Source organism: Poecilia mexicana, unplaced genomic scaffold (assembly GCF_051168715.1).
Source record: "Poecilia mexicana isolate PSO_F unplaced genomic scaffold, ASM5116871v1 scaffold_22, whole genome shotgun sequence".
In the NCBI taxonomy this organism is placed as follows: Eukaryota; Metazoa; Chordata; class Actinopteri; order Cyprinodontiformes; family Poeciliidae; genus Poecilia; species Poecilia mexicana.
Window position 1 is genome coordinate 10,148,994 of NW_028263391.1, and position 25,172 is coordinate 10,174,165.

General features: G+C 41.9%; 4 protein-coding genes across 6 annotated transcripts in view; 1 reads left to right on the plus strand and 3 right to left on the minus strand.

The window, feature by feature from the left end:
* Positions 1 to 1,007, plus strand: part of uggt1 (UDP-glucose glycoprotein glucosyltransferase 1) — a 31,218-nt gene extending 30,211 nt beyond the window's left edge. For both annotated transcript variants that reach the window (XM_014999760.2, XM_014999761.2), the window contains one exon: positions 34 to 1,007. In XM_014999760.2, the coding sequence (XP_014855246.2) occupies positions 34 to 53 (20 nt within the window). In that variant the 3' untranslated portion in view covers positions 54 to 1,007. The remainder of the gene's footprint in view (positions 1 to 33) is intronic.
* LOC106925426 (transcription factor Sp3-like) lies at positions 757 to 14,054 on the minus strand. Its single transcript, XM_014999762.2, has 8 exons — positions 13,500 to 14,054; positions 7,029 to 7,259; positions 6,342 to 6,947; positions 5,420 to 5,635; positions 5,104 to 5,308; positions 4,814 to 5,003; positions 4,054 to 4,250; positions 757 to 1,983 (listed from the first exon to the last, which is right to left on the minus strand). Exons 1-8 carry the CDS (start codon positions 13,566 to 13,568, stop codon positions 1,730 to 1,732), a joined length of 1,968 nt encoding a protein of 655 aa, XP_014855248.2. The 5' UTR covers positions 13,569 to 14,054; the 3' UTR covers positions 757 to 1,729.
* A 1,293-nt stretch (positions 14,055 to 15,347) lies between these two features.
* ola1 (Obg-like ATPase 1) lies at positions 15,348 to 20,477 on the minus strand. The gene is made up of 11 exons (XM_014999758.2): positions 20,361 to 20,477; positions 19,942 to 20,039; positions 19,696 to 19,839; positions 18,729 to 18,856; positions 18,402 to 18,577; positions 18,226 to 18,306; positions 18,037 to 18,134; positions 17,817 to 17,957; positions 17,178 to 17,274; positions 16,479 to 16,601; positions 15,348 to 16,371 (listed from the first exon to the last, which is right to left on the minus strand). The coding sequence occupies exons 2-11, from the start codon at positions 20,037 to 20,039 to the stop codon at positions 16,270 to 16,272; spliced, it is 1,188 nt and encodes a 395-aa protein (XP_014855244.1). The 5' UTR covers positions 20,361 to 20,477; the 3' UTR covers positions 15,348 to 16,269.
* Positions 20,478 to 21,479: 1,002 nt separating this feature from the next.
* LOC106925423 (transformer-2 protein homolog alpha-like) lies at positions 21,480 to 24,936 on the minus strand. 2 transcript variants are annotated; one of them, XM_014999756.2, is made up of 8 exons: positions 24,745 to 24,936; positions 23,446 to 23,579; positions 23,145 to 23,304; positions 22,872 to 23,060; positions 22,682 to 22,797; positions 22,420 to 22,587; positions 22,230 to 22,312; positions 21,480 to 22,017 (listed from the first exon to the last, which is right to left on the minus strand). In XM_014999756.2, the coding sequence occupies exons 1-8, from the start codon at positions 24,775 to 24,777 to the stop codon at positions 22,007 to 22,009; spliced, it is 894 nt and encodes a 297-aa protein (XP_014855242.2). In that variant the 5' UTR covers positions 24,778 to 24,936; the 3' UTR covers positions 21,480 to 22,006. The 2 variants fall into 2 exon arrangements, with proteins under 2 accessions (XP_014855242.2, XP_014855243.2); XM_014999757.2 differs by having other exon boundaries at positions 22,230 to 22,294; positions 24,745 to 24,934.
* Between the last annotated feature and the right edge of the window lie 236 nt (positions 24,937 to 25,172).

The following is a 25,172-nucleotide window of genomic DNA, read 5'->3' on the forward strand; positions in this document are numbered from 1 at the left end:
GACGAGCGTCTGCTTCTTCTCTCCTCTGGTCAGATCCTCACATAGAGCTGTGAAGATCCACAGAGATCTGGACTGTAAAGAATCGGCTCGGTGGAGAGCTCCCTGCTGACGAGACCGACCACAAACTGGTTCACAGATTTGCTGTTTTTTTTTTAATTTTTTTATGTATATGTGGGGTACACACACACACACACACACGGCAGGAATGTACTTTTTCTGTATTGGATGTTTGCACTGATTTCAGGTCTAACTGTGGTGGAAGCTCAACAGGAACAGAACTCGATGTTCGTCCTCAGAGTCGGGGATAAATGAGACGGTTTTTAGTACCAAGGTACCGGGGAGGTTTGGGGATGATGGTTGGCGTCAGGTTTAACCAACACATGAAGGGAAATTATGTATAAAAATAGAGTAAAAAAAATGTCATTCCTCATGTTAAGACTTGATTAAATGAGTTCCTGCATTTTTTTTTTATGTGAAATTCAGATTTTTTTTGCCAGTTTAAGTAGAACTGCAACATTTGATGAATGTTATAGCAGATATTTCTACAATTCGGTGGTTTGCCGCCTCTAGAGAAGGATCCTGAGACTTTTGATATAAGTTTGGATACGATTTATCTGCATGACGGCAGCATGTGGCTGGAGGAAATCATGCATTTCTCTGCGTATTATCTTTCTGTTCCAGGTCATATTTAATTCATTCAGGATGTATTTTCATTTTATAAACTCAAGCTATCAGAACACAAATCCCCCCGAAAACTGGAAGCTTTCAGACTTTTATTGTGATCCATTTGAAAAAAGGTTTTACAAAAGGTAACATTCAATTTTTACATCAATTCTTTTTTTTTTAAAAAATTACTTAAAATAAGGTTTTGATACGACAAACTCGGCTAACTAAAGTAATGGCTTCTATAAACAAGGTGAAAATAAGATAATATACATGTAAAATGAATGCTACAAACATGACAAACTGAAGAAAGGATTACATTAAATAAAAAAATAAAAGTCAAATGGCGTGATTGTTTTTTTTTTTTTGTTTTGTTTTTCTTTTCGAACGACATCTGGCCAGAGTTAGCGTCGGGAGCAGTTATTGCGAAAAGTCGTTCCACATGATGCCGAAGCCGAAAAGCCAGATGACAAACCTGCTGCTTATCGTGTTGATGTTGAACTGTTCCTTTAAAACCAGCCGTCCGATCCAGACGGCAGCAGCTCAACAGTTTATACCTGGGCTTCAAACGGAGCGCCGAAACCCTCCTGCTGCGAGAAGAAGAAGAAGAAACGAAAATTCCTTGATCATCCCGGAGAGTGGGGGAGAGAGAGAGAGAGAGAGGGGGGTTCTGGACTTCCTTCTCCAACATTAAAGTCCGTTACAGTCACATCATCTCCATTGCTTAAAAAACATGCACCTCCAGCATTTTATACAAGAGTATCATACAAAGTAAGGCATTTCACGTTGTGTTCTTGAGTGTTAATTCATGTGTGTGTGTGTGTGTGTTTACGCGTGTACATAGCAACCACATTTTAATGTTTTCTTTTTTTGCCCCCCTATAAAAAAGACTGCAAAAAACAAACATAAAGTCAAGATAAATTTCACTTAAAATATATATATTTGTCATATATATTTACGTATATATTCATATGTTTAAAAAAAAAAAAAAAAAAGAAGAGTAAAAGCTCAAGAGGTCCCTGTGATTGGCCTGTTGTCAGAGAAGCCCCTCCCGCCTTCCCGTCCATCACTCCATGACCTCACCGGGCGCCACGGTGACCAGCTGCAGAGGGATCTCCTGATTGGCTACAAGGTCGTGGGCGGTGGCGGTCTGGAGGATGAGCGTGGTTCCGTCCGTGGTGATGACGGTGTCGGTGGTGGGTGGAGAGGTGGAGGTGGGCACGCCGCCCTTTTTGTTCTGATGAGTCTTTATGTGCTTGGCCAGGTGGTCGCTGCGCATGAACCTCTTGGAGCATTCGGAGCACACAAACTTCTTCTCTCCTAAACACACACACACACCATTTGTTCAAATTAGTCTCGGAAATAAGGACAAAAAAAAAAAAAAAAAAAACTAACTCTCCAGGTCAGCGTGCATGTTGTGTTGCGGTATTTTGGGTTGAATTTTACTTTTTGTTTTATATATATATATATATATATATATATATATATATATATATATATATATATATATAATTATTTTTTTTTTAAATCTAGGATGCTTTCACATATCCAAAGTGTTTTAACTATTGACTAAATTCAAACTGCATTTTTAAAATACAGAATTATTACAACTTAATTTATATTAATTTATTACAACTTAATTTCTGCTTCAGGGAGACTGGCGCTAAAATCCATACAGAAAATCATTTCGTTGTTTCCCCACTAGGTGGAGACATTTTTCACATATGGAACTGGTTAAATTTTTTTTTTTTTTTTTTTTTTAGCAAATTCATGTAAACTTCTAGAGCAGTAGAAATTTAAAAAATAGTGATAACTCAAATATTTTTATGTCTAAGGAAGCAGGGAGGAAAAATGGCAAGCGACTAAAAAAATTAAATAAAATCGAGTAGATTCAGTGTCATGATGAAGTTTCTACAGAGTCTTCAGAAACTGTAGGTTGAAGCTTCACATCAGCAACAAAGCAAGTCTACTCCTTTTCCTCATAGCCTCCAATCAATAACATTCAAACCAAATGCTGCCAAATATTTTTAGAAAAAAAATAACCTTATCAGAAAACCCAGAGAGGCTAAAAGCTGTAAACAATGTGCAACTTTCAAAACAAGTCTATGACCCAAACAGTCTCCATCTCTGGACCGTTTCCTGTTGTTGCACTCAAGCGTTCCCCATAGAAACAGGCAAATGTAACAAATAAGGTCAACAACAAAAAAAGAAAATCAAGCATTTCCAGCTCAGCCTGAAGCAGCTCGCAGTGTTTAGACTCCCAGACAATCTGACTGAACAAAGAGTCGCTACACTTCCTGAAAATATTTAAACACTTCTAAAAGCACAAACAGTCATGGTGCAAAAACTCAGCAAAAGCCCAAATTTAATTAAAGTAGCGATGACAGAGACTAATTCATAAAGCCTGGATCAACAAAAAGATAAACTCTACAAAACAACCAACCACTGCTAAACTCAGCAAGTGTTTATTCCATACAGGAGAATTAAAACATAAATGCCATAGTTGATATTAAACCAGTAATCAAAACGTTTGGAGTAGAATTGATTACTTTCTAAACAACTAAATTATGTAATATACTCCATTTATTTCTGTTTTTATTAATACTGTGAAACTACAGCATATTTACACAAGTTTCAAACATAAATACACATCATACTGACCCATACCTTACTTATTAACGTAAATCTGTTTATCTATATTTAAATAAAGGTTCTCGTCATTCTAATATCCTTGGATATTAATTAAACTTATTAAACAGTACTCTTGCATAAAAAAGCTCCAACAAGGTCTAAATGTTACATTTTCTCACTTACAAATCTTTTTTTTTATGTAGTTAAACAACTTATTTGATCTTATTCAGTAAACTTGCTTGACCTGAACAGTGTAATGTGCAGTTGCTACCTCTAGAGGGCAGTAAAAGTGACAGGATTAAAATACATCTACAGAGGAGAAAATACGATTCCTGCTGTAGAATCTCTGCATTAATAGTTCATACATTGTTGATATGTTCTGCTTATGATATCATCCGATTCATTTTAGAGACGTTCCTCCTCATTTTCAATGTAAAAAATGTTTTCCTAACCCTCTAATTCAATAGAAATTACATTTAAAACTATTTTTTTTACTTCCTTCTTTCTCACATGGTTCTTCTATAAATTGTTAGGCAAAAAAAAAAAAGAAATGTACGGAGGCCTTTATTTTCTTTGTTACCGTTTGAAACCACAGCGCTCAAAATGTGATTAAAAAAAGCTTTGTTTATGAAACCTCCTGCGGTGCAGATAAGGTCCATGAATGCACCACAGACATCTAGACAAGCAGAGGCTGCTCTCTCCTAACCCCAGCAAGTCTAACACCTGAGGGAACCAGCAGAGGGCGCTGTAGGGACTTGCCTGTGTGTGTCCTCCTGTGTCTCTGAAGCTCGTCGCTCCTGGTGAACCTCTTCCCGCAGTACATCCAGTTGCAAACGAAGGGCCTCTCTCCGCTGTGCCAGCGCAGGTGAGCTCTCAGGTGAGACGTTTTCCCGTAGACCTTCCCGCAGCCGGCGATGTGGCAGATGTGCTGCTTCTTCTTTCCCACGCCGGAGCCCCTGAGAGGCAGACGGAGGGGGGAAAACTGAGTCAGTAAAAAGGGTCTGAATGGAGAGGCATGATGCTGAGTTTTCATCTAAAGAGCCCAAACGAAACTTTCCAGAGTTCTCCGTCTTTTCTGTTCGCTCTAAAAGACAAATCCGTAAAGATTACAGGCTTAAAAACAAGGAGATAAAAGAATAGTGGAGAAAATCCAAAATAAAAGGTGAGAGGACAAGGAAAGTAGAAGGAAGAACACAAAAAGGTAGAAGGAAGGACATTGAAAGACATAACGGAGGAAAGACTAAAGGGAAAAGAAAGGTACAAGAGATTAACTTAGAAAAGATTGACTAAAACTAAAGAAAGAAGTCTACGTTCATAAGTAAGGCACAAGAAAGAAATGAGAATAAAGAAGAACATGATAGAGGAAGGAAGGACAGAAGGTAGAAACGTTGGACACAAAGAAGAGAAAAAGAAGGACATGACTGAGGAGGGACAGACGAAAGATGAGTTGGATAAGGCATCATGTCTGCAGACTGCGTGGGAACAATGTGAGCGGAGCGCGGTTTCATCGGACGCCCACCTTCCTCCTGACTCCTTGCAGTTGGGGCAGGTGCAGGCCACCCTGCGGAGCCGTTTGCCGTCTCCGCCCGCCGTGTCCATGTCCTCGTCTCCCATGGGGACCCGCAGGTTGTTCAGGTCGCTGGGGTTCAGCGTGGAGTCCCCGCTGAGCTGCCACTCCTCCGAGTCCGGCTCTTCTTTTATCTGAATCCCTGAAGCAGGAAGAACGCAGGCAGACAGCAGACAGGTTACGGATTCCGATGGTAAAGCCCCGCAGTGAGGAAGGTAAGGTCATTGTGTCTGTGCCTTTACCAGCTGGACTCCTGGCGTCGTCTCCCTGTGTGTACTGGACTCCAGTCTGTGTTACGGAGTTAACTGTGACAGTCTGGAGGTTGGGGAGGCTGACCTGGCCGGTCTGGCCCAAGGGAAGGGTCTGGACCGGCGCTAGAGTCAGCTGCTGGGTCTGACCCTGACCCTGGGGCAACTGGAGCCCCTGGAGCGACTGGACACCTTGAACCTGGGAGGCAGGAAGAGAAACAAAAAAAAAACAAAACAAAAAAAACTAAATTAATTCAAATTCTGTCAGATTGTGAAGGAATAAGCTCACAATGAAGCAGCGCGGCGCTACCTGGAAGGTCTGCCACTGGATCTGACCCGTGGCGGTGACGGTCTGAGCCTGGATGAGGAAGGTACCTGGGTTGACCAGCTGCACACTCTGCAGAGTCTGACCGGCTCCGGTCAGGTCCTGGCCCTGGGCCACCTGGGCTACCTGCGCCACCTGGGCCTGAGCGTCCCCCGACAGCAGGATGGGCTGGGAGATGGTGGTGGCGTTGGAGGCCGAGCCCTTCACAAGAGGAACAGGGTTACCAAGGAGGTAGGAACGGGTTTCACCATCTCAAATTTAAGACTTACGGCATTTTAAGACTTTTATGAATGATATTTAAGACTTGTATCACAATGGAAATGTACAAAAGAAAAAATGACTCAGAAAGGTCATTTTTGCCACTCTCTATTGTAGTGGCAAGCTTGTTTGTCCAGAATGTCCATGGCAACATACAGGTTGGAAATAGAAGTGAGACGTGGCAAAGATAAACATCATCCAGCCAATCAGCAATAATTTACACTTAGCTAAGTAGCAAGGGTTTATTAACAGCTAGTTAGCGGCAGCCTCAATCGCCTCAAGTCACAGGACAAAATGAAGATGTGTGCAAATGGCTCACACCTTTGCCTGACAGAAAAGTCTCACAAGAAAAATAAACTTAATAGAACATTTGAGTAAATTGGTCTGGCACAACAAGATTTAAGACCTGATTAACGTATTTAAGGACAACTTACATTTTTTAAACAAATTTAAGACATTTTAAGGTCTTAATTTCACATGCATCAGTTTAAGACTTTTTAAAAGATTTCTTTAGACCTTTATTAGACAGTAATCCAACAAGAAGAGGGCCGCTGTAATTACTGTGGCACCTCGAACGCAAGTATTTTTAAGGATGCGCACATCTAACATTCACACTTCAACAACAGCTGCGTCCCTGGGATCTACTGACCTGCATTTGCTGTAGGTGGTTGTGGGAGTTGAAGTTCTCTGTGGAAGAGGGGTCAGCAACCCCCGCAGACACAGCTGTGGCCTGCGTGAGAACCCCTGTGCCGTCGATGGTCGCTGGGAGCTGGGAGGCGTTGGAAGAAGAGGAGGAAGTGGTTGGCACGTAGATCTCTTGGTTGGTGTTGGGGTCGCTCACAGTCACCATAGACTGCTTGCTGCTGCCGTCCTGGCTCTGGTTCTCTAGCGGCTGGCTGCTCATAATCAGCTGGCCCTCGGGCGTTACCCCAGTGGCGATTGGTACCGTCTGCGCCCCCGTCAACCCAAGCGACTCCAGATCCACGCTGTTTATAGGGACGAACGTGATGTTGCCGGGAAGCCCTACAGGCACGGTGCCGGCGTACGCCGAACCACCGGCCAACGAGACGCCCTGGATGGACTGAACCTGGCCTGCCTGCGTGAGGAGGTCTGTGGCTGCTGTCGTGGAGCAGCTGATTCCAATATTGCTCTGGCTGCCATCTTGGAGGAGTTGAATCTGGCCTGTACCGTCGTCCAGTCCTTGTGTGGGGAATCCCGTGAGTGTCCCGTCGGCGTTTTGGATTTGGGGAATGACCTACAAGCACAGGTCGACAACTGTGTGAATGATCGCTGCCCGGACAAAACGTTACCGATGCATTCCTGTCACCGCTGTTACCTGATACTGAATGCCTGACAGTCCATTAGCCGTGGCCTCGCTCCCAGACGCTGTAACATAAATGGGCTGGCTGGGAAGACTCCCGATTGGAAGCACATACTGCCCGTTAGACGTGACAATCCCCGAGTTTGGAATGTGGACGACGCCTTGGTCTTCCTTTGCAGCCGAGACAGGGGTCAACACCTCCCACCGGTCTGAGCCAGTCAGCTGAATAGCCGACATGTCTGTTGTCTGAGAGAAGAAACAAACACTCATATTAGCAAAAAGACGGGGATCTCGCCTTAAAAGGCAAGGCAGGATCATTCCTATAGCAACATTTATAGAAAAAAGTCATTCAAAGTGCTTTGTAGGATGTTTTACAAAATAAACAAAAGTGAAGAGACATTAAAGACCAGGAGTACGTCTGTTGTATTTAAACACACAAACCTCTGTGACTTATGCACCAATTAACTTTGAGAGCTACTCTTACAAACAGGAAGCCGCTGCAGTGATTAATTAAAGACTGGTCAGACATGATCTAGTTTTCTGGTGATTCAGCAATTTAGAGGACCTGCAGCTGCCTGACCGATTATTTACAGAAACCCACAAAGACATTATATCGATAATCTAACCTAAAACTACTAAATAAAAGCATTCATGTGTTTTTCTGTGCCCCGTTTCGACAGGAAAGCCTCATTCTGGTTAGTCGTTTTCTGCAATAAGCTGGAGGAGATTCTGACCCAAACACTCATGGATGTCAGTGGCAGAGGTCATGTGCTGCCACAGACATATGAAGTCATGTGTCACCAGCAGAGCTATTATAGTAATTTGTATTTCATAACCTAAGCCAGAGGTTCCCAAACTGTGGGGCGCGCCCCCTAGGGGGGGTGCCGTGTCATTGCAGGCGGGGCGCGGGAAGCCGTCTGGATGAGAAACAAATAAAATATGAATCTGTATGCGCTGGGTTTTTACCTTAGAATGGCCAACTCTCTGTTATTCCTGTCAATTTGATACAGAAGAGGCTTCCACACTTCCCATATTTGTGTCCTCTGTCACTTTTATCAGCAGTTAAAACTATTTAATCCGTTGTTAACATGTTGTAACCTGTTTTTCCGAGCCGCCTTTAAACGCAACATGAGCGCTACGACGCTCGCGCTGGGTTTACACCTGTGAAGGAGACCTGCTGCTGCTGTGCGGAGCTACAGGTGTGTTAGAATCACGGCAGCAAACCAGCAAAACGCAAAGAACTTTTCACAGTTTTTCCCTCCAAACTAACCGACTGAGTTGAGTAAAGCTGTTGGATGCAGCTAATGTTAGCTAAAAGATGACTAGCTAATATCAATACAGAACCTTAAGCTTAACAAGTACCTTGTAGGCTACCGATGTTGGTGTCTATTTTCAGCTACGTACATTCATTTTGCCCCCAAAAAAGTCGATGCCCCCCATTTTCTGGGGGGCGCAGAAAATGTTTGGAAACCACTGGGGGGGCGCAGAAGAAAAAGTTTGGGAACCACTGACCTAAGCTAAGAGGTCAGTGGTAAAATGCCTTGAAAATAATAAACAAAAAATGTATGTATTTTGAGAATTTAAGTGACAAATACAATGCAAGTGGTACGTAGTTTTCTTTTTAACAAATAAAAATCTGAAATATGTGGTTTGCACCTTCTTTCCCCCTAATACGCTAAAATTTATAAACTGAGGTGAAACTGCTTTCAAAGCATTATTAATTATTATTATTATTATTTAATAAGCAGAGCCCGCTCTGTTTATTATATGCAATTTAATCTCAAAGGAAATACATTTGTTCTGTGAAGACCTCAGAAGTTTGTAAGGCAAGATTACCGAACAAACACCATTATGACCAATTACAGCAAGAGACAGGTCTAGGATAAAGGTGTGGAAAAGGTCTAAAGCACCGTTAGATTACAAGATGAAATCTCAAGATTTGAACATCTCAAAAAAAGCACAGATGAATCGAGCGCGGCACAACTTTAAACCACCAGCTACCAAATTATTGTTTCTCCTCTGATACCAACGGGCAAGAGAAGGACAGGGTTCATCAGAAAGGCAGCCAAGAGGCCCATAGTAACTCTCAGGTGGGAGAATCAACAAGACAGCTATTAGTTGTTCTAGTTGCCTACAAGCCATATAAAAGCAGGGCAACAAAAACCTGAAGGTTATGTTAGAAACACAGCAAACATGTGGAACAACATCTGGTCAGAAGAAGCCAAAAGCAAATTCTTTGCCCTGGGTTCAAAAACAAATTGTGACAGAAAACACACAGGAGAAGGTTGAAAGAAAAACATGTTAAAGCCTGAAGAAAAACACAAGTGTAAAGGTTTACCTTTTACTGGGAGAGTGAACCCAAACACAAAGGGCTACAACTGAAATGGTCTAATCAAAACATACGCATGTGTGTAGAGACCACACTGTACAAAGTCCATGTAGATGCTCCTGTTCCACTGATGAAAAAGGTGGGGGGCTAAAAGACACCAAGTCTATTGCTGAACATGACCCCAGCATCTTAAGCAAAAAAGCAGGATTAGGAATTAAAGTCACTCCAGGGAGAGGCCAAAAGGAAGAACGAGATACTTGGAGTATTTTCCCTGATATGCAAATCTTAGATATTTCCTTTGTGGTGGATAATTTGGGATGTGAAAATATGCATCCTTGAGATCGATTGATGTGAACCAATCGCCTGGGCGCAGAAAACACACAGCCAAAGAGAAAGAGAAACCTGTGTCAGCATTCTGAACTTGTATTTTCTCAGATGCTCGTTTAGAGCCCGAAGGTCTAAGATAGAACGCATCCCTCGACCACCTTTCTTTGGGACCAGAAAACATCTGGAGTAAAAACCATTTGGGGGGTTTTCCTGGGGGATCAATCCTATCGCTCTTTTCTCCAATATTTCCTCTTGTAGGAAAAGAGCTGCATAGTCACTGGCCTGTGACTGAATCACTCCTCTGAAGTGTGGAGGTGGCAGAGCAAACTGTCGCTGGAATCCACAGCTTATTGTTCTTAAAACCCATTCTGACTTTGTGCAGTTTGCCCATTTTGTTGATCTCGGTGACATTGGGCTGACAGGCCAGTTTGTGTTGCATGGAGTAAGATCGCCCTCTTGTGGCGCGGGTTTGCAAAACATGTCGTCTTGCATTGCGCATGCACAGGGATTTTCCATGGTCATATGTCTGCAGAGAAGCTTTGCTCCCACCAGGAAGTGATAAACCAACTCCCTTCTAATTGGCATTTGTTTGTTTTGCGACATTTTTAACTGCGCCCTTGGCATTTTGCCTGGTTGTGGCAGCTTGTAACGTTAACGCAGTGTAACGTCCTGTGACATAAAACGGTGCTTGTGGGGCATGAACTGAACCCAATGCAGGGTATCCCGAACTGAACTCGGTCCCTGTTTCGTGCGCGCTGAGAGGGCTTGAACATCCCCTCCTTTATGCGCCGAACTTTGCTGGAAGGGCTCGGTAACAGAGTCATGTCTGAGAATGGCCCCAGCTCACTCTCTTTCTTCCAAACAGCTGTAAGGCCAAACGCTTCCTCCTCCTCACCTTCTGAGTGGATGTGAGTGGGGGCTGATCCAGGTGAGTGGCTTCAGGTTTCTTGGGCAACGAGCCGTTAACAGCAACACCTTCTGGAGGAGGATTGGAGGCCGTCTGGGTCTTCGGCAGCTTAGGGACTCTGAAAGTGGGAGGCAAGTGCGCTGCAGCCTGGGCGAAGGTTTGGTACTAGGATGGTGGAGCGGTGGCTGTGTGTACCGGCGCCCATCTTGGGAGACATATCTTTAAAACCTCATCGTCCCTTTCCTTGTCCTCACACCCCTTTTGCATAGATGTAACAGTTGCACCAAACAATGAATGTGGAGAAATGGGGATATCGAGGAGGTTCTCCTTTCTCCTGGTGGAAAGCGTGGTTCTAGTCCTTTCCTGTAGAACCATGAGTCCCATAGCTCTCCCCATAGCCTGGATCGCTACTTTATGGAGATGAAGACAGTGATCAGTGATGACGCACACTTCTTTCCACAGTGTAGCATCCGGTGACGCAGTCATCTCCTCCTCCAGCTCCGCCTGATACGCCATCAGCATGGAAGAGGCATTCATGGCACGAACTGATAGAGCGGCCACGTTGTAGGATTTCTCTGTCAGGTTTGATTGGAAGCGGTCCGCTGTTGAGGGGAGGGATGGAGCCGACTCATCCGAGGACATCGAAGCTTTTGGGTGAAGGTGCGCTGCCACCACTGGCTCAACTCGAGGCATTTGCCAGAGACCGTGGTCGTCCATTCCCTCGCAGTCTAGAACCAAGCCACCTGCCACTGGGTGCTTCTCCTTGTACGGTTTGTTGCGCCAGGAAACTGAAAATTCCTTCAGCAACTCAGGGAAGAAAGGCGGAAACTGCTTCCCCGTTCTCTTGGCTTTTGACAGCGTTTTGCCATCGAAGAGTGACCTTGCTGCTTCAGCCTGAACTTTGGGCCACTGGATATTGAGTTTTGCTGCGGCGCGTTTACACACGTCATGCAGGTCCACATCCAGGGCAGACGGAAAAAAGACGCCCGGAGGTGTGGGTTTTGCAACCCGAACTGGGAGCATAAGAGGCAGTTCCTCATCTTCGTCGGTGATGAGAAGCTCAGAAACTGCATCCAAGTCTCCGTTATCGTCACCTCCAAAGGGGTAATTGCGTAATGGGTTAGTAGCGTCAAGCATGTCACCCCAGCGTGGTCCTGTCTCTGTATCAGGGACCGGTATCAGTCCTTGAGCCGCCGTTTCTTGGTTAGTTGCTGCCTGGTTGAGGTTGCCTCCGGACAGTGTCAACTGACGGGCCAGACGGCAAAGCAGCACCTTGAGGGAGAACCGGATACAATGTGAGCACTCCTCCGGTGACTCGAGGGCTGACTGGGCTTTAAGCCGAGGCACATCACACACATTTGGTGAGTGTCCCAACTTGAAATTTTATTTCCACACGGGCATGCTCCCACAGGTTTTCGTCTGCTTTAGCGTCTGCCTATCCGGCATCCATGCTAATTGTAAGAACGATTTCTGTGAAGCTACAGTGAAGCTGGTGACAGCTAAATTGGCTAGCCTGATATCGCTAGATGTCTTGGAGCGTTGCGGCTTACCCTGCTGGTAGCTAGCATAGCGAAACAATAGATTAAATGAAGTATCGCTACTTCTACCGGTATTGCTACCTATAAAGCATTGCTACTTAAGTGAAAAACAGTGAAGCGCATTTCTACTCAGCACATTTTTCACAGCCTACAGCGCCGTTTTGCAAAAGACTGACCGCTAGTTTTCTCCCGTTATACACTATCAGTCTGGAACAAAGTACCTGGCGACCAAGTGTGCACTCGTATCTATGGACACTTAAGCTTCACTCCAAGAAAGCAGACAAAAGAGAAAAACCAGTCGGGACTTCTGCTCGTATCAAGAAGAGGTTTCTGAATGATCTGTCTGTGCAGGACCAGTCAGATAGGTAAGGGATGGGACATGGCATTGACAGACTTATCTCCAGCCAATCGGGACTGGTGGAGTGCGATTGAAGCTTCTGATGAGATCACGCCCAGGGTGTTCCCATAGTGAGACACGAAACAAATGCTATGAAAGAGAACTGCCTGGGAAATTGCTTTGCAACCTGGTAGAGCCTGAACTACTTTTGCAAAGATAAAAAAAAATCACAACAATTTCTCTAGATGTGCAACTCTGGTAGAATTTATTTGTAATAAAACTTAAAAACATATTTTTCCCCATCTCTAACAGTCTGAAACATAAAATCCTAGTACAAAATACACATACCTCTGTGATGACAAAATCTGAAACGGCTCAAGGAATGTAAATATTTTTGCCATGCACAATAAAAGGTGCCCTAGAAGGCCACCTTGAGGGGAGGCCGTAGTGATCTTTGTTAACTCAAACGACAGGATTTATCACTGTAGCAGAGACTCTGAGACACTCTTTACTCCACCAAGTAGTATTTTGTGATGAAACACAGACTCATCAGATTACATCAGAGAAGCAGGGAACAACACTGGCTTTGGTCAGAGAATCATTTACGGAAACATAGGAGTGTTTTGCTGTGTAAAAACAAGGAGTAACGCAAAGAGTGATGGATGATGCAGAATTTACTCTGATGGGAAGAACCGAGTCAAGAGACAGACGACAACAGGCTCAGGAACGGGTGGGGGATGGGTGGCTGTTGCAACACAACTGAACGATACTGTTATGAATACAGACGCTTCTCCTGACACACAAGACCATCCCAGCATCCTCCAAAGCCTAAGGTACATCGGCTATCTGGAAGTGACTGACTTCAGCGTCCTACCCACTATGGGCGGGTTTTACAGGGGGAAAGTGGGTGGCCGTTATTGAGGGGAACACAGGAAGTGTACGGCTTTCACCCCATGCCATCAAAATTTTAAAACGTGTGAACTTCAAGCTCCTAAAAAGCACAACCAGAATTGGGAGGCGGCAGAGAGGTGGAAAGTGTGGTGGATACCTGTGTGTCGGCTGCGCCGCCAGCTTGCAGGAACTCGCTCTGACTGCTGTCCACGTCCGCGGACGCCATTTCTCCTTGTTTCAGAGACTGCTCTGGCGCTAGCAGGGAGAGAGGGGGAAACCGAGCAAAAGTCTGTAATCTTCAACTCCTGCCTGCCAGAAAAGCCCGCAAAGCATCCCCACTCTCCGGTCCGCCGTCTGCGAAATTCAATTTTGCGGTGTAGATGCCAGGAGGGTTCGGGCCCAGAACGAGTTTTACTTTATCAACTCCGAGAGGTAGTCAGCTAGCTCGGTTAGCTGACCATATCCAGCTAGTTAGCGAAGGAGCTAACGATAAAAAGACGCAGCTCGCTCCGCTGCTGCTCTCCCAAACTCACCGATTAGTTGCCGTTTCGATGCGCTAAACGTTTACGTATCAGTCATAGCGTAAATATGGAGGATTACCAAACCAACCAAACTCCGAACATGATTATTTTATCAAAGGCGGGCTAGTGTTGATCGTTGAATTCGGGTCGATTTTTTTCTATTTTGATTGACGGTGCGGGAAACACAAAAAGGTGGGACTAAACAAGCTCGACGTCGAATTTGCATCACATTTCAGGACGTCCCGCCCTTCTTCCTTGAAGTGATTGGCTCCACAGGAGTGTCAGGAAATGTGATTGGCTGACGAGAATGCCAATCCGTTTTTTTGTAACATATACGTTTCCTGTTTGTCGAGCGAGTCCAGAGATGGAATGTAGTTGATGAAATCCCGAAGTTACTCTAAATCCCAGTGTTTAAGCACTCCATCAAAAAAAAAACTTTCTCCACGTTTCCCTGTTTCTTTATACTTAGTTTTGTTTAAGCCACGACTTTATGAGGATTTAAATCTATTGTCAGCAGTTTTCTTTTGTCCTTGTAAAAAGTTTTTTCCAAGTCTCGCAGCCTTGAATTAACGTGCACGAGATTTAAAGTTAATTTTAGTCCCCCCAGATTCCGGATTAATTTTAGCATGATTCAAATGACACATTTTGAATGAGCTAGTAACATTTGAGCATCCAAATGATACATTCACTTTTTTCTCGCATTTTAGCACTAATGCATTATTGTACTTATCTGATTTTTTGAATGTCCAGCAAAAAGTAACTTTTAAGTTTTCATTTCTATAAATTATATATGCAACAAAAAGAAAGAAATGACATGTATCATGTCAGAAGTATGAATTAGCATATTTATGAGATTACTAAATCGTTATTTCAAAAGTCTAAAACTTTGGACTTTATAATTCTTAATTTTAAAATCAAACTTATGATTTGGACATAACTATATGAAAGTAAAAAATATGGATCAGAAAATCAAAATTGACCAATTTAACATCTAAATGAACACTTAAAATCGCATAATACACTTTGGAAATATTGTGACTTTTATATGCTTGAATCATAATTAACACTTCAAAATTAGGATTACGAATCTCTTATGACTTTATATTTCATAATTTTATTCTGAGAGTAAAATTATGAAAATCTGAATCAAATTTTCAGGACTTTAAAATGCATGACTGATAACACGGGTACATTACTTTCAAATTGGCTTTCCTAGTTTGACCAAAAGGGATGACTGGCCAATCTTTAGTCAGATTTCCTCTTCCCCTTTCGTTGTAAAAATACATTGTGTATTGCAGCAATGGTTTAAGGCAAAAAAATATTTAACTTCCCAGAGTTAAGGTTAAAATTTAAACTAATTAACAAGCTAATTTTACTTCACCCAGTGAGCCATTAAATGAGACGGCTTCAACAGAAATGCAACTTATTTTCTTTCATTTGGGTTAATTTCACTGTTGTGGAAAAATAAAGCACAAAAGCAGAGATATTTTTTGTTCTTTTACTGACATGTGCATGTTTACAAGGGCAATATTTCATTTTAGGGCACAATTTTAATGTGGCAATGAAGACATTAACAATGTGGTACAAGGTAAATCTGCAGCTGCACACTCCAGCAGATGCGTAAAAACACACTGTCAATAAAGGAGACAGGGCGAAGGTTTTTTTTTTAAATACCCGAGCCAGAGCAAGTCAGTAAAAGCAAATAATGTAGCATGAGTTCAGTCCACACCACCATCAGTTAGGCCGGTCTCTTCTCTTCACAGCTCAGTCCTGCACCGAACGATGGCGTTCTTTCTCCTTTATTACGTAAACAGGTTACTGAGGTTTTGGTTTGGTTTCTGAAAGCAACATGTCACCAAAACCTTGCCAGGATTGTAATACAGAACAGATTAATAAGAGGAGACTTCCTAATCTGCCTTTAAAAATAGAGCTAACCAGAAGATCTACCAGTTGGTGAACTAATGAAACACAGGAATGCTGCTAAACCTGATGATAAAGTAAAAGCAGGAAAAGATATTCAGCTTCTGTGATTTGAATGTTTATACAGCAATAAAGAAAAACTGAATAAAAGAGCCTTGTTGTATGTTAAAAACAGCCCAAAACTGGCAGCAATAAAAAAAAAAGAAAGAAAATGCAAAATTGCATTCTGGTCCAGGTATTTTAGTTTAATTACCCTTTTTTAATGAATAATGTAAATAGCTCAACTTTGTCCAAGCTTGTTTGAAAGTTATCCATGTAACTGACTTGAAATCTAGATGCATGCTTTGATTGGCATTATGTTAAGAGATTGTGATAACTGTGCCCAATGTTTAAGGAGAATTAGAAAACCAGCCCACAGCGCAGCTCTTTGGAGCCCAACTGAACTGAACTGAACTGAGATAATCCCCTGGCAATTATGTTGTCCCTTTACTTCTTTTTGGGTGCATTGGGTGTGTTGAATTTGAAAAAGATAATGTCGCCGTCCTCCACAACGTAGTTCCTGCCCTGTTGTCTGTATTTCCCAGCAGCCTGAGAACAAAGAGACAAAAAAAAAAAAGAAAAGAAAACATGTTCATGTTAGAGATTCACTGCAGCAACTCTCGATAAGAACTCATCTGTTTTGCCGTTTCACTCACCTTAGCTGCACTCTCACTGCCCTCCTCTTTGAAGTCATTGAACTTCATCACCTCAGCCATAATGAAGCCTTTCTCAAAGTCTGTGTGGATTTTCCCTGCAGCCTGAGGAGCTTTGGTTCCTTTCTGCCGGAGCAGAACAGCAAAAGAAAATCTCAAACCGCGTCCAGACGACTTGTACCATAATTTTGTACCATTTTGACTTTCGCTGAAAACCTCAGGGTTCTGCAATTTCTAAACATTTCTCTTAAAAATTTCACACCTATCTAAGCTTTCAGTCCTTTGTTTTCTTCATCTAAAGACATAAAATACTGCAGCTCAGCACAATTTATGGGTGAACCTCAGTATTACTGGATGAAATGAGAGAACAAGAATGAATGACAAAAAAAGATATAAAGACATGAAGAAAAGTAAAGACAAGAGGAAAGAAGAATTAGGACAGAAAAAATGACAAGGAATGATGGAAAGACAAGAAATGTGTAGAGGAAGGAAGATATGAGGAAGGAACGAGGAAGAAAGGAAAAGCACAAGACAAATGGAGTAGGAGACGGAGGAAAGGAAAGAATCACAAAAAGGAGTAAGACACAGGGATGAAGGGAAGGTGGGACAAGGAAGGAGAATGGAACCATTTTCAGTTTCCTTTCAGAAAGTAGTCATCAAATGAGACGTTCAAGGTAACATTCTGTATATCAGAGCGCTCACCCTGATGGTCCACGCTCGGACCTCATCCGGCCCCGCCGTGAAGAAGTACTCCAGCTGTAGTCCTGCATAGCCTGTCTTTATAATTTTGGTCAGAACACTGAAAGCATAGAAACATATATGTGATGATTACAAATAACAAACACAAAGATCAATAACTGAAGCCATTTCATCACTGACAGTCTGATGTAATTACAAGAGGCACAAACGTTTTGGTCAAACTAAAAATTGCTTTAAGAAGGAGAACTCTCTAAACACACCGCAGGACAACAACTGTAGAAATACAACTAGAGCTAGAATGGACTGGTGGTGTTTAAACCCACAAATCAATCAATCTGTATGAAGGCTTAAGAAAAATAATCTCCACAAATCCTCCCTATTCAATCTGACTAGAATTTGTTTCAGGGAAAGAAAAATGTAGAAAATTTCATTCCTTAGAGAAACAAAGCTGTGACAAACATGTCTACAATAACCCTGCAGCTGTAATTGCGACAAAAGCTGGTTCTACAAAGTACTGATTCAGAAGAGGTGAAAACAAATGCACAGCACACATCATTTTAAGCAATACCTTGTGTTCAAATCAATTTCACGTGACTTTTAAACTGAACATCAAAGCCTACTGGTGGTGGTCATCAGTCCGACCTCTGCGTTTTCTGTTCCTCGCAGTATTTAGTCCTCTCCTCCTCTTCCATCTCCTGAAGTTTAGCCTCCACCGCTCCGCTCAGCGGGATGACCATGGCACCAGGATCGTGGGCGTCTACCCACTCTTTGATTTTTGCCAACCTTAAACCGTAAGCCAGTGTTTGATCAGAGCAATACACGAGCGAATTAACAAAACGCGAAGAAAGCAAAAATGAAATACCATTTGTTTTTTTTTCTAATGTAATCCTTCTCAGAGAGATTAACCAGGTAGATCATGGGCTTCGATGTCAGAAACAGGTATTTGTTCAGCACCTCAATCTGCAAAGAGGAGTTCAACACTGAGAAATGCATCGCAAGTCACCAACAGATGTAATTCGATGCAAGTGCATGCGTGCACACATGTGAATACCTCTTTGTCATTCCATTCGTGGTAAAATCGGACGTGTTTCTTCTCTTCCACAACCCAGTTCTTTACCTTCAGCATGATATCCTGGAAGTAAAATCAGCATGTCAGTGGGAGTGGAAGAACTATAAGAACTTGAATGTCATCCAGAGACAGACATGTCATCAGTCCACATTTCTTACGTATTCAGGTTTTAGTTTTTTGTCTCCTCCTCTGACTGCGGTTTTCTCCAGCTTGTCTATGATGGGAGCAATCATTTCCTCATCCTTTAGCCGCAGCTCCTCATGGATGATCTCAATGTCTCTCACTGGGTCCACGTTGCCCTCCACGTGGGTAATGTCCTCATCATCGAACGCACCTTAAACATACCAAAGTGTCTTTTACATACATAAAGCAAAACAAATCCAAATGGTTTTTAGATGAAAGTTCATTCTCTTCTCTTTAAATGTGTAACTGGCTTCGGCATGGTCTCAAAAATCGCCAATGACGGTGCTGAACTGGCTACTCACGGGTCATGTGGAAAATGGCATCGCAGGCACTGATATGAGAGAGAAAGGCATTTCCAAGTCCCTGCCCTGCATGAGCTCCCTTCACCAGACCAGCAATGTCCACCACATTTAGGAAAGCAGGAACCTTACTGAGGAGAGAAAGACGAAAATCAATCAGCAAGACCGTGCATTAAGTGGAGCATCCCCACTTTTCCGTAATTTATCATGCCGTCTTTTTTATATAATCGAAAAATGGTAAGTTGATATTTTCAATTTATACGCAAAGCATTATGTTTGGCAAAAAAACTAACACTAAACATCACCCTGATCACAGCGGCCCCATGGTGAAGCCCGGAGGCAGCAGCATCATGCTGTGGGAAGACAAGTTGGTCAGAGGATGCTGAGAAGTTGTTTCTTGCTTTGCCCAAGTGAAAATTAAAGGAGTCAAAGTGGCTTCATTTAGCTGAAGTCACAGCACACCTTCTGGGGACGGTTGATGCGCAGCGCACAGACATTTTCAAGTTTTTGTGCAAACTCCTTGTAAAATGTTTGAATATGTCCTGACACCACTACGTGCCACCTAAACACTTGAATATAAAGCGGTGAGCTTCATCACCACATCACTAATGGATGACCCAGAACATGGGATGGTTTAGACTGCATGTTCATGTGTTATAACGGCCCAGTCAAAGTTCAGTTCAGTTAAATCTAATTTTGAATCCATGGGAATATTTTTAAATTCAAAAGTCCTCTTCCTCTACTCTGACAAAAATGTAGCTATTTTGCAAAGAACAGTTTTTCTTTTGAAAACTGTTTATGTTTTTCCTTCCACTACTTTGTCTGAACATGTCAAATAAAATCTACAAAAACACACCAAAATGTGTTGTTGTGATGGGTCAAAATGTTAAGTTCAAAAGCTACGATTACTTTTGAAAGGCACTGCAGATGCTCGCTATGATGACAACCATGCTGTACAGCTGTAACACACCTGGCTGGTTTGTGGTACTGGCACAGGTAATCAAAGCGCTCATCGGGAACTGGCACCCTGCTCTCATTTGGATCAATGGTGCAGAACGGGAAATTATCTGCAGCAGCTTGGCTTTTGGTGAGCACATTAAAAAATGTAGATTTCCTGCAACAAAGTCAGAAAAGCAGCAGTAATACTCAAGTAACTAAGGCCATTTGTAATTAAAATTATTTACATTACACTTGAATTAGTCCTGCAGGTATTTACCCGACATTAGGCAACCCCACAATGCCAATTTTCAGTGATGTTCCAAATCGCCCAATTAATGGAGGTTGTTTTGGGGCTTCTGTCTTTTTAGGAGGCATCTGTAAGAGGTAAGAGAAGATTATAAACCATCACACACACGTAAAATACTGCCCTTTATTTGTAAAGTCTTCCGAAAACCTCTAAACATTAATATTCCTTTAAAAAAGCTATCGTTTCTTCACAGCTAGCCCTGGTGAAAACGTGTAGAGGCAGCTAGACCCATATGCTCATTCAAACACAGCATGCTAAGCGGTAGCAAGTGGCTAACTGGAACCATCCAAGTATCCGACCACAGGCGTTTTATGAGCGTTCAAAAATCTCCTTAACACATCTAAAATAATTTGGAAGATGTTTAGCTGAGAAAGCAACTCGCTTGGTACCTTTAATTCCTGCTCCTACGTGGTGTTTGCTTCTCTTCTGTCTGTTCACACCAGCCACTCCACTGGAAAGGCAGGTCGGAAAGCTAAGCGGAAGGGTTTTGACGCAAAACGTCTCTGATTGGTCAGCCGGACATCTGGAACGATACCTCAGAGGCAACCCGAGATAATGTAACAAACTGATTTTCTGTTGGGATACTGCAAAAAACCACAATTTTCCCGGCTTCAAAACAAAATTTGCTTATATTTCTTGTTTGCAGAGTTGTAAGTATTTTTCAGAATCGATGGGAGTCGTCATTTATTGTTAATTAACATGTAAATAACGTAATTATAGTAACAGTAGGAAAGTTGAGCTAGTAAAGCGTGCTTTGTTCGTAGTTTTCGTATGCCTTGCCATTTGCAGTTAATGATAGTTTTAGACAGCGCTGCATACTTATTTGTTGTTTAACATACAAATTAGTTTTCCTTGCAAACTTAAGAGAAATTAAAACTTTCCAATTGAGATTTATTCCCGAAAATCGACCAAACGGGTTTATTCTCTTTTTGTGTGACATAAATAGTGGAGTTTTTAATCAAATACCATGCACAAAGTATAGTTTATAACATTAGTTAAAAATGTTGGTATGCCAATTATGTTTTTTCCCCACTTCCACGCCCCAGAAGCAACTCCATGGGACTATGGGGTCCACAGTAGAGGCAAAGTTAAGAAAAAAAAAATGCAGACTGGAACTGTATTTCTCCTGAAATTGCTGTAGTCTATAAAACAAAAAGCAAGACCCCACATTGAACACTTTTAGTACAACAATGGATTAAGTTGGGTGTGATGTCAAAGCAACTTTTGTTGACCTTTTAGGCGTTTAATCTGGTTTTCAACTCCAATACAAAAGGTAATATTTTAAAATCCAATTGTTTTGGGCAATGTTTCTGAAAGTTCATCAACTTTTAGCATCCATATCAAGAAAACTTTGTTCAATGTTAAACAGATAAAACTAGAGAAGCCCAACATTCAATTTTCTCACACTTAGGGGTAAGATCAGATATGGATGTTATAACTTAAGTAGATTATGCAGAATAAGACAAGGGTATTTTATCACTTGTATACAAACAACAAAAAGCAATCAGTCACCAGACAAAGACAAAAATGTCATTTATTTTTTTGGAATAGACACAGTTTAAAGAAGCCATCTACTGTAGAACACTAAAAAAATAATAATAAAAAAGAACAAAATCCTACAAAGATAAAAACATGTCAGTTGAAGCAAACTGTTTTTTTGTTTTTCCAAATTCTACGTTTAAAAAGCATTCAGCATTTTTATTTGACAACATACAGAATTTTATTTAGGTGAAGAGCAAAGATGAAAAAGCATCAATTCCCGACATTTTGAACCTCCATAATCTGTGCTAAACTCAGTAACATGGAAATTCAGCACTGTCTAGACATGTTTGGGGATAAAAATCAAACTTTCTGATACATGAATACATGCAAAAGTCCCTTTCTCTCTCTCTCTCTCTCTCACACACACACACACACGATCTGGTCAAAATTAAAAAAGCAAAAACAAAAATAATAATAATAATAATGAAAAAACTCCAAAACAAAATGAAACAAAACACCAGAACATAATACTGTCGTTGCCTATCTTTGCTGCCTAGTAGTGACCTGTAAAAAAAGAAACAAAAAAACCATCAACAAACTACTCTGGTGGAACATGGAGACTTAAAATCCATCCATCTATTAAAAGACAAATCATTGCATGTTTACGTATAATAATTAACTGAAACTACAAATGATATTAAATGTCAAAAATCAAACATGTTCACAAATGTTTTATTCAAAGTACATTTTTAAAAAAATGCATGTCGTATACATACGTGGCGAGTAGGACCGAGATCGTGAGCGGTAACCTCTGCTGTAGTACGGAGACGGAGATCTGCGTCTGTCAAAGGAAAAAGAACTTTCATTTTACATGAATATCAGATCCATCGAGCAAAATGAAAGTAAAATTTATCAGTAGTTTCATCTTACGATCTTGTACATTGTGTCAAGGTAATTTAATTGTACCTGTACGATCGGTACTCTCGCTCTTCGTAGCGATCATAGTCGCGATCATAACCTCTATCATATCCTCTGTCATAGCCCCTGTCGTAGTCCCTAGAGAAACGGCGTGATGAACCGCCGCCTCCTCCTCCACCGCCGCCACCGCCGCCTCCACCACCACCACCACCACCACTGCAAACACAAGTTCAGCTGTCATCCTTATACACACCATGGTTTATAAATACTTTGAATAAAAATAGAAAGCCCATAACTCCCAAACACTCACTATGTGGGGCGTCCCATGTAGATTCCAGGAGTTGGAGTGTGAGCTCTTTTGGTGATGGAGAAATCCACTCTGATCCTGCGTCCATCAAGCTCCATACCATTAGCACGCTCCTTGGCCTAAGAGACATCACTATTAGAGGTAGCAGCAAAACAGAACTGCAACTAAAAATATAACCCAATCACATGCTTACCTCCTTGGAGTCCTCACTGTTTTCGAAATAAACAAAGGCAAAACCTCTTGAACGACGTGACTGCTGGTCATACACTATGTTGACATCGGCCAAGGGGCCATATTTAGAAAAAACTTCCCTCAGGTCCCTCTCAGTGGTGTAAAGGCTCAGACCAAACACACCCAGGCAAGCGCTGGGGTCTGGATTAGCCTGTAAGAGTAAAAGTTAGAATAAAAATAAAAACATTAAAAAATATTTTTTTAATACAACAAATTTTAAAGCAGTAATACACACCCTGTTGCCAATGTGTCTGCGCCGATTAGACATCGGGGAACGGCTGTGGCTCCTACGTCGACGGTAATCTGAGCTTCGAGATCGGCTCCTTGAACGTCTGCGTCGAGAGTGGGAACGAGAGCGGGAGTAGCGCCTGCGTGAGCTTCGGTGGGACCTTGACCTATTGTTTTTTGGGTTTTTTTTGGTGCATGACAGGGGGGAAGACATTAGTCAGAATTGGGCTAATAAAGGCACTTCAATTCTAAAAAAAAAAAAACCCCAGCAAAACATTACATGAGATGGAAAAAAAGCGTTACTTCACCTGGATTTTGATCTGGACTGAGAGCGAGATCTGGACCTGGAGCGCCGAGAGCCATCTTTAGACCGTGCAGGAGAGTGGCTGGCAGATTTTGCGGAGCCTCTTGGGGATGCACTCCTTGAGCCTCCCCGAGAGTCCTGAGCGAATAAAAGACAGGTATCAGAAGCCCTTTACAGACAAGTTTGCCACACAGTAACATAAGGGCTGGGAAATGTTAACCCTCTGCCCCCTAAAAGCCTTTTTCAGAAGAACAGCACCATAGTTTGGTGATTAGAGGGTTTGATAGAAATTATCTGGAAAATTGGAAGAAAAAAAAAAACAGTGACAAATAACTGAATATAGATTAAATACATTAGCAGATCCACATTTTAAAAAATCTAACAAAATTGAGGGAACAATTAGTGATGTGTTTGATACAGAAAGGGCAAAAATAATTAAGCATGCTAAGGAGAAAGAAAAGTAAAATAGAGCAATAATATAACATGTTGTTAGGAAATCACTCATACCCAGTTATACTTCTGATCTTAACTTCATAACTTCGTTCACTTCATTACTTCATAACAACCCCTTCATTTCTTCTTTCTTCCGTTTGAATCTGACTTCTTTTTTCCTCCTCTTCCCCCTTTTACCATCTGCCATTACAACTAGAAGTGAGGCCAGATCTTGATCGCTTCTTTTCAGCTTCCAAAACATTAGCATGCATCAACCCCATCAGCTTCAAACATTAAAAACGTCACATCTGACACGTCTTGGGCCTTTTTCTTTCTTCCCACCTTAACCTTGACAAAAAACAAACAAGGGTGATAAGGCAAGTTGGCTTCTGTTTCAACCAAATGGTATAAAGAAAAAAATAAACACGAAAGGAAAAAAAATTAAGGCTCGACAAGTTAGCTTATAATTCACGTTCAATTTTAAATAAGCAAGGATCACAGTGCACATACAGTAGTTACTTTAATACTCGTAATTCATTGCATAACTCGATAATTAAAGACCAATGTGCTAAAATGAAGGTAGTTCTATGAGGCGGAACCATGTTTCCTGATCTGCACAGGCCGCATGGTTTAGCCTAGCATGCTTCGCTAATATAATTGTATTCAGTAATGTGATGCAACTATCCATAATTATTCGTGTATAAACACTAATAAAACATACAACACTTGTGCAGATATCAGCACTAAAGAGACCTTAAACCTTTCGTCTAGCAAACCTTTTCAGACGTCCAACGGCTGGAAACGGATAAGCTAGCTAGCCGTTTATATCTTAACCGAAGTAACTCAATATTCTTTAATTAATAAAACTCACCTGCTCCCTAAAATCCTTCTCGTTGTCGCTCATTTTACAGTCAGAAATTTGCAACCCCTTTAATAAGTCTACTGAACCCGGAGGGAAAAGTAAATTAGGTAGTGCTGAAGCGCGCCCCCAAAACAACGAGCCGTTTCTGTCCACACCGCCTAACAACAGCAACCTTCTATAACGTTCTGTAGCCAATGACGCCATTTCCGGCTCCTTTTAAAATAAAACTGGATTGTCTTTACAAAACATGTTTGAACGTAAATCTCTGAAGTAGCATGCAATTGTGTAACCACATGCTTTCTGAACTATAAAAATTATTCTGGACAAAATATCACAGTTCCTTTAAATTTATTGGGTTTTGCCTCAGAAACATGTTTAATGTTTACCTTATTGTCCTTGCCCCTTTTTGTTTGGGAATCTTTTCATCTACACCTACT

Coding starts and splice junctions, on each gene's coding strand:
- ola1 (XM_014999758.2), bottom strand. CDS start 20,039: ATGCCTCCTAAAAAGACAGAAGCCCCAAAACAACCTCCATTAATTGGG. Junction 18,857..19,695: donor CAGTACCACAAACCAGCCAG/GTGTGTTACAGC, acceptor TTCTCTCCTCAG/TAAGGTTCCTGCTTTCCTAA. Junction 16,372..16,478: donor GCAGTGAGAGTGCAGCTAAG/GTGAGTGAAACG, acceptor CTTTGTTCTCAG/GCTGCTGGGAAATACAGACA.
- LOC106925426 (XM_014999762.2), bottom strand. CDS start 13,568: ATGGCGTCCGCGGACGTGGACAGCAGTCAGAGCGAGTTCCTGCAAGCT. Junction 5,309..5,419: donor TCCAGTGGCAGACCTTCCAG/GTAGCGCCGCGC, acceptor CCTGCCTCCCAG/GTTCAAGGTGTCCAGTCGCT. Junction 1,984..4,053: donor ACACAGGAGGACACACACAG/GCAAGTCCCTAC, acceptor GTGTGTGTTTAG/GAGAGAAGAAGTTTGTGTGC.
- LOC106925423 (XM_014999756.2), bottom strand. CDS start 24,777: ATGAGCGACAACGAGAAGGATTTTAGGGAGCAG. Junction 23,305..23,445: donor CAGTCCAGATCAAAATCCAG/GTGAAGTAACGC, acceptor AAAAAACAATAG/GTCAAGGTCCCACCGAAGCT. Junction 22,588..22,681: donor TACATGGGACGCCCCACATA/GTGAGTGTTTGG, acceptor TTGTGTTTGCAG/TGGTGGTGGTGGTGGTGGTG.